This window comes from Gouania willdenowi, chromosome 21 (assembly GCF_900634775.1).
Source record: "Gouania willdenowi chromosome 21, fGouWil2.1, whole genome shotgun sequence".
NCBI lineage: Eukaryota > Metazoa > Chordata > Actinopteri > Blenniiformes > Gobiesocidae > Gouania > Gouania willdenowi.
Window position 1 is genome coordinate 32,478,615 of NC_041064.1, and position 9,585 is coordinate 32,488,199.

Consider the following 9,585-nt stretch of genomic DNA (forward strand, 5'->3'; position numbering starts at 1 on the left):
CATCCATCTTCTCCCGCTTAGCCGTTTCCGGGTCGCGGGGGCAGCATCCTCAGTAGGGAGGCCCAGACTTCCCTCTCCCCGGCCACTTCCTCCAGCTCTTCCGGGGGGACCCCGAGACGTTCCCAGGCCAGCCGAGAGACATAGTCTCTCCAGCGTGTCCTGGGTCTTCCCCGGGGCCTCCTTCCGGAGGGACGTGCCCTGAACGCCTCACTAGGGAGGCGTTCAGGGGGCATCCTAATTAGGTGCCCGAGCCACCTCATCTGGCTCTTCTCGATGCGGAGGAGCAGCGACTCTACTTTGAGCCCCTCCCGAATGACTGAGCTTCTCACCCTATCTCTAAAGGAGAGCCCAGCCACCCTACGGAGGAAACTCATTTCGGCCGCTTGTACCCGTGATCTTGTTCTTTCGGTCATGACCCAAAGTTCATGACCATAGGTGAGGGTTGGAACGTAGACCGACCTGTAAATTGAGAGCTTTGCTTTTTGGCTCAGCTCCCTTTTCACAATGACGGACTGGTGCAGACTCTGCATCACTGCAGACGCCGCACCAATCCGCCTGTCGATCTCTCGCTCCATCCTTCCCTCACTCGTGAACAAGACCCCGAGGTACTTGAACTCCTCCACCTGGGGCAGAACCTCATCTCCAACCCGGAGAAGGCACTCCACCTTTTTCCGGTCGAGAACCATGGACTCGGATTTGGAGGTGCTGATTCTCATTCCGGCCGCTTCACACTCGGCTGCGAACCGATCCAGTGAGAGTTGAAGGTCACGGTATGTTGGAGCCAACAGGACCACATCGTCTGCAAAAAGCAGTGATGCAATACTGAGGCCCCCGAACCGGACCCCCTCAACGCCCTGACTGCGCCTAGAAATTCTGTCCATAAAAGTTATGAACAGAATCGGTGACAAAGGGCAGCCCTGGCGGAGTCCAACCCTCACCGGAAACGATTTGTATTGACTCATCTCACTTTAATCCAAGTGAGATGAGACAAAAAGGCTCCTTGTAGAGTAAAGGTTGTCGACCTCTGACCAGGGAAAGAGGGTTAGGAGACCCCACTATAAGAGCTGGACCCTCTGAATTTAATTCCATGTGGTGAAGCAATGCAGATGCTAAGTTGGTTATGCTACTGTTAATTTAATTAAAGTACAGCATTTCTGCAAAATAAAAAAAAAACAAATTACATGTAACCTGTTGTTATGCTTTGCCGTTATTTAAAAATAAATAAATAAATAAATGTTACGTCTTTTAAAATTGTATAAAAGAAATGACCGGTTATTTCAGCAACTGCTTGTTGCAGCAAAACTTAATGACATGAAAACATTTAGCAAATATATCTCGAGTCATTGTCAATATTTACTTCATATAAAACACAACAGTACGCCAGTTAAGTCAACTATTCATCAGCATGCATGGCTATGCTGTACACTCTCCCCATATCTGCTCAAAAAAAAAATGAAAAAAGGGTGCGACCAAATTCTGTGCTGGTGTGACCAACTGAGAAAGTTAGTCGCACCAGTGCCACCACTGGAAAAGTTAGTGTAGAGCCCTGGTTCATACAATATTGCTCGTACAATATACTATATTGTTTGTACAACATAATTACATTTTTCATACAATATAGTGATGAAAAATATATTTTACCCTGTGGCAGCTCTACGCTTCAATAATATTATGTCTATGGTAGGAATAGAGCCGTTTAGAGAGAGAGTTTTAACAACTCCGTTCACGCCAATGGTCCGTTTTTTTTTTTTTTTTACAGCGATGGCAGTTTATAAAGCCTCACAATAGTTCCCGGAAGTGAGCAGTTGACTATTGCAGCGCAAAGGAGCTAGAGCGGATTAAACAGTATGTGATGCAGTTTTGAACGACAAGATGTTGAAATAATCATATTGGATATTATTATTTTTATCATCAGCATATCTAAACCCATTAGGATGTTAATGGTTTATCCCACGCTAAACTAATAGATTAAAGGATCACAAGCAGATAAATGATGAGGCTCGAATAAGTTAACGTTACTGGAAAAAGTTAGCAACACACGAAGCTGATATGAAGAGTTTGAGAAATCTGTTTATGTATCATTGTTTTGAAATGCAAAAAAACACCTCACTAGTCATACTAGGATATCAGCTTTAACCACAAGGTTCAACTTTATTAATGTCATTTAATCCAACAATGTGGAAATAGAAAAAATAGTTTTAAACATGATTTATTTTGCTGTAGTAAATTAAATTAATGAATTAAATAGACAAAGACAATCCACCCGCCAACAATCCTTAAATAGTAAGGAAAGGCAATGAGGGAGATGAGCTTCACCTGTGTGGAGACAAGAGGAGAATTTACAAAGTCTCGTTGTACTCACTTTGCAGTCATTTTAAACCACAAATTATGGAAGAACTATAACATTTTCCAAAATCCTGCAATTTCTCACAAACAATCCCTCAAGTACACAAATAATTGTCATAAAATCAAGGAATTTAGAGTCACATACATTGTCATTGTTTTACGTACATATATATTGTTTATATGTGGAGGTGCAAACAAGCGCACAATAAATGTTGACAGGGTCCCGAACCCCTGCAAAATCTACAAATATATTTGATAAATTGTTTTTGGAAATTCAGATCTAAAAATGAAATCCCTTTGACAACTTTGCATGTTTTTCTAACCAGGATTTAGATTCTTTTCACAAAACTCCAGAGGAGTGAAAAGTACTAAAAAATTACTAAGTAAAAGTACAAGTATCAAAACTAAAAATGACTGGTCAAAGGTAAAGTGACCCCTAAGAAATTAAAAGTCCTAAAGTAGCTCAAATTAAATGTTTGTAAGTACCAAAAGTATGTTGTAAAAATGTATACTTAATTAAACAAAGTAGATAAATCCTTTATTAGGGTAGATTTTTTTGACAGTAATAATGGTAATAAAGACTTGAAATGTACTTTGTCAAACTGATTTTTTTTTTCTTCCAACTTTAATACCAACATATGAAAACATTAAGTGGGTTTTAGCTGAGATAACTCAGACAGAAAATATGGAAAGCCACACTGTTATATGGTCTAATTGTAACAGAACTGGCAAATGACAACAAATTCAAACTATTAAATAATTCTCCAAAACTTCAGCTTTTAGAGCCCATTCTTTAAAGGTCTCATATCATGCTATTTTTCAACCATCTCCATTTGTTCTAAGAACCCCAAAAACATAGTATTTGAGGGTTATTTTCCCAAACTCGCCTGTTTCCAAGAGTTTTAGCCTCTGAAAAGTCTGTTGCTCAGTTGCAACAACACAAACTAAGCGGAATAAAATTCATCTTTAACCTGACTTTGTAAACACATAATTCCTAATGCTCAATTAATAATGAATTAAAGTTAATTCCTAATTAGGTGGCTGGTTTATTCCGTTTTTACTTCCGAATTAGATAATTCCTCTTTCTTGTAAACGTTTCACTTGTCTAAATCCACTTTAAGTTAATTCGGATCAATTTGCGCTTGCGCGATGATGCAGCGATGACGCACGGGTGACGACACAAACCAAGATGGCTGCGGCCCAAACTCCAGCCTCGACTATTTAATAAGAGCCTTAAAAGACATGGATATAATGAAAAGAGTGGATGGACAGAGGCATAAACATGCGGACTTTCACACGGACGTATTAAACACACACGGACCTCGGTAAACGGATCAGGCTTCCAATCAGAGCCTTCCCAAGCCCCAGACCTAAAGCGGAATTATCTAAAGCCGAATAAACCTGTTTTCCATGTAAACCTCGTTCGGGAATTACCATTTCTATGTTAACACGAAGCAGAACACTTTAATTCCGAATTATATAATTCGGAATTAAAAAACATCATGTAACCGTGGCCACTGACCTCCCTGCATGTCTCGCTCTGTTATGAGGGGGGTCAGTTTATCAGCTATCCACACACAGTTGTGATTGTTTTCGGAAATATATACGACTATGACAGCAAACATTCAGTTAACCGTATTATAACAGGCTAGGTCGTTGTTTTAGTAATGTACTTACATGTCTACGCTCCTCCTTAGCTTCTTTTATTGTGGGAATAGCACCAGGTTTCAAGGCCAACTTCCGAGTAAGTCCAGTTTCAAAATAACCATAGTTCTGGAAGCAGTCTTTGGTAAAGTGTCGCTCGCAGACAAATAGATTCTTGACAGGTTTCTGAGGCAAGTCTACATGCAGAAAGTCCAGCCACGTTCTCCGTAGTGCTTCTTCTTTCGGCAAGCCAAATATTGTGGTCATGTATTTACACCCGAAAACACACTTTCTCCAAGTTGACATGATAGCGACAACACGTATGAACAGCGGCGGAAGCACAAACAACAACAGCCTTAGATGTGCAGCGGTGATAGACTGTGGAAGCACTGCGGCAGAGACCTTCCTGGAGGCGTGGCTTGTAGGGCTCGCGGCAATTCCATTCATTCGGTTTTTTTTTTTTTTTTTTGGTTTTTTTTTTTTACAGCAATGGCGGCTCATGGAGCCTCACATTTTGTCCCGGAAGTGAACTGTTTACTATTGTAGCCAATGGAACTTAGACGGTTTGTGATGCACTTTTGAAACGTTTGTGCCTCGTTGGTTTAACCATCTAAATAAGTCGATTATTTCTCTTGTTAAAACAAGCACACTAACAAGACAAACGACTACTGTCTAATCTTACCACTAAAAATCGGAATTGAGAATATGCTACATCAGCATCAGCAACCACAGCAGCTAAATGACCATTGTCATGACACTCAACAACAGTAATACTGCTACAGACGTGTACTGCTAAACCATGACCGTGTCTTTTAAGAAAGTAAAGTAAATGTAAAATATAAATCATATAATAGTACCGAACATCTTAGTTTACAGTGACAACAAATGCTGTGGTTAATCCTTTTGTTAACATTAACGACAATACTTAAACACAATCTGCACGTCAGATACCATACATACTACAATAATAATAATGACTAATAATTGTAAACAAGGCTTTCGACTTCGTTAACAAGTGAGCTAACACAAGCACCGAGCTAACGCTAGCGCCAAGCTAACGTCAGGAAATGCATTTTAATACAGTCTTTTCAAAGACAAAAACGGCCAAATGAAGTGACTAATGAAAACTTTAGACTTAAATTAAATCACGTATTCCATATCATCAAGGATCTAAAACGAGCACACAGCGCTAACATATGAAGTCTGAAGACTGTGCAACTGCTCAGCAACTGCTAATGCTAACAAAACCATGACAGGGACGTCATCACACTTTTTAGCGTTATTTGCAGCTTACCAAAGTGCTCTGTTCGTCGCCTCCAAAGATAGAAGGAATTGAACCCTCAATCAGACGAAGTCTTTCGGCAAATCCTTCTTTATACTGGCAGAGGTTGTTGAAGCAGTCATCCTTAAAGTGCTTCGCGCACACAAAAATGACCTTACCCACAGATGTGGGTACATTTCCGTGAAAAATAAAACTCAACCAGGCACTTCGAAGAGGTTCTGATGCTGGGAGACGGTGTAATGAAGCGTGTGGGTTTCTACATCCAACAACCGAACATTTTGACTTGTCCTCTCGTAACTTCGGCATCCTTGTGCGTGGACTACAAAATCACAGCGAGAAATAAAAATGGCGGATTGCTCGAAGTGTTGATGTCCTAATTTGGCAGTTCCGCTGCAAATACTGTGACGTTTTTGTTCAAAAACGTAATAGAGAACAGAAAAATCCAAACAGATTGCAAAATATGACCAAAACAGAATATAAAGATATCAACGGAGCACCTGAAGAGACTAATTTGAACTTTACTGTACTTCTAAACACTCTAAATATACAACAAAATGCATTTAAGGGCTAAAATACAGTGGATTTAGCATGATATGTCCCCTTTAAAAAAAATGTGAGTTACTGGCTATACATGGCTGCCATCTATTGGCATTGTTTGGTATAACATTTAAATAACGGAAATATTATTACTAAATATTTCCTAATATTTAGGAGATTTATTTTTTATTTTTTAATCTTGATCTGAGGTCCACAATATCAACATCCAATACAGCATTTAGAATAGTGATCAATCTGAACATTATTACATATAGTGTTTTTGGAGTAATTTTGTGCGCTTTTCAGCCATTCTATGATGTTGTTTAGTGTGGTATGAGTCATTTTGTGCATTTCTCTTGTCAAAACAACCTGAAACATGAATGTTTATAATGTGGCCCTCGGATCAGACAATCACATTTTTAAATGACCAATAATAAATCAAAATTGTTGAAACTTTTTGGAAATGAAATATATTACTGCCAAATATCAACATTTAAGTAATCTGATTATAATTATTATTATTTGGTGTGCAGTTTAATACTCTTTTTGGTAAAATTACCTCTCTTTCAATGTACAGACAATGACATGAGTGTAAACTATGTTGACTATTTGCTTTTTTATAGAGCTGATTGTTCTTTTTCTTTTTACATAAATCATTGGTATTAAAGTTTATTCTATGCATAATATAATAGAAAATAATACAATGGGGTACAGTTGTATTGGTCATTCAACATACATTTTTGTATGTGCATTGAGAAAGTAATTTAATTGCATCTAGCTTGTGAACCTGGAGGATAACTGAAAATGAAATGAATCATCTTCAAGCTAAAGTAAATTATATATATATCCTGTAGGTTTGAACCTGTTAAAATTGGATTTTTCTGATTTCTTTTTATCATTATAATTTTCTTTAAATCAAGTCCCTAAAAATCACTGAGTGCAATGTAATTTCCTTTCAGGGATAATAAAGGAATTCAAATTCAAAATTCAAATCAGAGAGTTGAGAATTGCATCTATTACAAGGTCAATAGTGCCTCCCTGTGGTGAAAAGGCGCAGGTGTAGCCAAAAGGTTTTGTCATTTTAATTTAGTTTAGTATTTTTCACGAAAGTTTGATCGAGTTTTAAACTTGGATTTTTTTCTGTAATTTCAGTTTAAGAAAGTCTCAAGAATTTTTGTGCACATTGAGCACTCGTACAAGTCGGTGTTGTGGTACGACGGGTGATCATGTTATCTTGTGCGTGCTTTCTGATCATTTCATTCGAACTTAAATGTGTTTTTATTGTATTGTGACTAAATAAACAGTTCAGATTGATGTAAACACCGAAATCTTCGTCTCAGCTTTAACGTTATATCACCACAATGATTACTAATTCGATTGAAGGGGGGTATTGTGTTTTTTTCAGGCACATAGTACCATTCTATAGCATACTCAAATAACTATGCTACCCAAAATTGTTTGGAAAATTCAGTAAATACAACTTAAAGGTCCTATATCGTGCTATATTAGGACCTTCCAAAATCAACTACAGCCACATATTGGTAATATAGAGGGTCTTCACGGCGCATCATCAACCCGGAAGTTGCCATTTTGGAGATAAAGCAGCAGGACTACAAACAGTATGCAGACAAGAAAATCCCGAATTTCGAGACGAAATGGCGAACAATTGCTGTGTTTTTGGCTGTACCAATCGGTCAAAAAGTGAGACACATTTGGATTTTTATAGATTGCCAAAAATCATTACAAGTCAGGGAGAACAATCTCACAAGTTATCAGAGGAAAGGAGGAGCTCGCAAAGCTAAACCAGCATCTATGAGGAAAAAATCTGGACGATTATGAATCCTGATATCATCAACTACCTGGATTTCACCAAGCCCTTACACAGCGGAAGACCTTAAATCTTATAGAAGTTTGGAGGTCGGCTGCAAAGGCTTGCGTTAGCAACGGATATATATACTGTATATAACGGATATATTCCAGCCTTTTGTTTGTGCCTTGTAAGTACACATTCACAGTCAGCAATCGACCTCAAGTACAACCGTTTCAGTAAGAACTTCCAGTTTACAAAATTAAAGTCCGTTGGGCTACAGAAGATAGGATCATTTAAATTAGGTTAATTCAAATTAAGTGGAGAAAAACTTAATCATTAACCTGATCAGATTCACTAAACCATTGATCCTGAGAGAAAATTGGGTGACATTAATGCTGTTCTCATACTGTACATCTTTATATAAAATAAATCATTAAAAAGTAGCACTCAGAATAATACATGTCACTACAACTTATATCTTCCTTTTAATTGTATCTTACTTTATTTTTGACATACATTTTAGTTTAATTATGAGTTTATTTTTTTAATACAATTCATTTTTGTTTCCTCACAGGAGTTAAAACCTTTCTTTTAAAAATGTATAAATATTTCTGGGGAGAAAAAAAAAAAAAAAAAAACGGAATTAAAAAAATTAAAGTGGGGAAAAAAACGGAATTTGGAAAAAAATAAAACGGTAGATATCTCAGAGATGCAGGAAGGAATCCCAATAATACTTTGTGGGTGTTTTTGATAAGGAATTAACATTGTAACAAGGTTAAAAACTTTAAAAAAAAGTTGATTTGCATGATATAGGACCTTTAGAAATGTCCCTCTGTAGCAACGCTACTGTTCATGACGCTTCGATTTCGCCTCTGTCTCTTTAAGAAACTCCTTGCCTGTCTGACACGCCCATGAATACTCCCCTTCAGTGCGTCCTCCCAACGCGCATGAATGCGGTTTACTTCCGTTTTCTGTGCGCTGAATTTGGCTACTTTCTAAATTATTTTTTTATCTTTATTTTGAACAATGGCAACGCAGGATATTGTGCAAGCATACAGCCAGATCCTATTCCCGAACCAGAGAGTGATTTTTCGGAGGAACCGGAGAGGGTGCAGAGACTGTGGTAAAACACATCGACCTCCTTATGCTGCTAAATATACATCATTATAAAACTACCATTTGACATGAAATATGTATATGTCTTACTACAGTACTACATTTTAAACACGGAATATTGTATTATAAGAATGGTACAGTGTAAGCTCGCTACAATACATTAAAATGGTTATCAAAGTGAGGAATGCTAACATAACAACGTTGAGTTACAGTATCGCTTACCCGTGCTGCTGGCTCTGAAGATGTAGTCCTCTTTAGAATAGGGATCGCATAGTGTTTTAGTGTCAGTGTACTTATTAATCCACTTTCAAATAAGCTCTTGTTTTGAAAGCAGTCATCTGAAAAGTGCCTGGAACAAACATAGCAGATCTTTTTGGGACAAGGGCCGCTTCCAAAGATGAACTCCAACCATTGTTGACGAATTGTTTCATCCTTGGGAAGTGTAAAAAGAGGGCTGTTTTCTTCGCATCCAAAAACACATTTTCTCGCTGAAGGCATTTTTTTTAAAAAAAAGAAAAAAAGTACAGGTCGCTACTACGATGAGTAGAGTAGACCAATCGACACGCAGTTCCCTCATATATTTGCTAGTAATAGGCTCTATGCGCGCAGGAACAAGACGTAATTTCCGCTGAAATGTCAGGAAGGCTGTTTACTTCCGGTGATCACTGAACACTACTACCATAGACATAAAAGATTTCTCCAAAATACGTGAATCATTCTAAGCAACAATGGAGGTATGTTTTTCAGGAGGGACTGACACACTAACATTATATAAAGCTTGAAAAAGTGATTTTTTAATATAACCCCCCCCCCCCCCTTTAAATGATAGAATACTGATGTATAAACACGA

General features: G+C 37.9%; 1 protein-coding gene across 2 annotated transcripts in view; it reads right to left on the reverse strand.

Moving 5' to 3' along the window:
* LOC114454733 (uncharacterized) overlaps positions 1–9,325 on the reverse strand; it is a 33,025-nt gene extending 23,700 nt beyond the window's left edge. The window contains exon 1 of one of the 2 annotated variants that reach the window (XM_028435420.1): positions 8,958–9,325. In XM_028435420.1, coding sequence (XP_028291221.1) covers positions 8,958–9,233 — 276 coding nt within the window. In that variant the 5' untranslated portion in view covers positions 9,234–9,325. Of the gene's footprint in view, positions 1–4,023; positions 4,404–8,957 lie in introns of those variants that run through there. The other variant, XM_028435418.1, reaches the window with a different exon arrangement.
* Between the last annotated feature and the right edge of the window lie 260 nt (positions 9,326–9,585).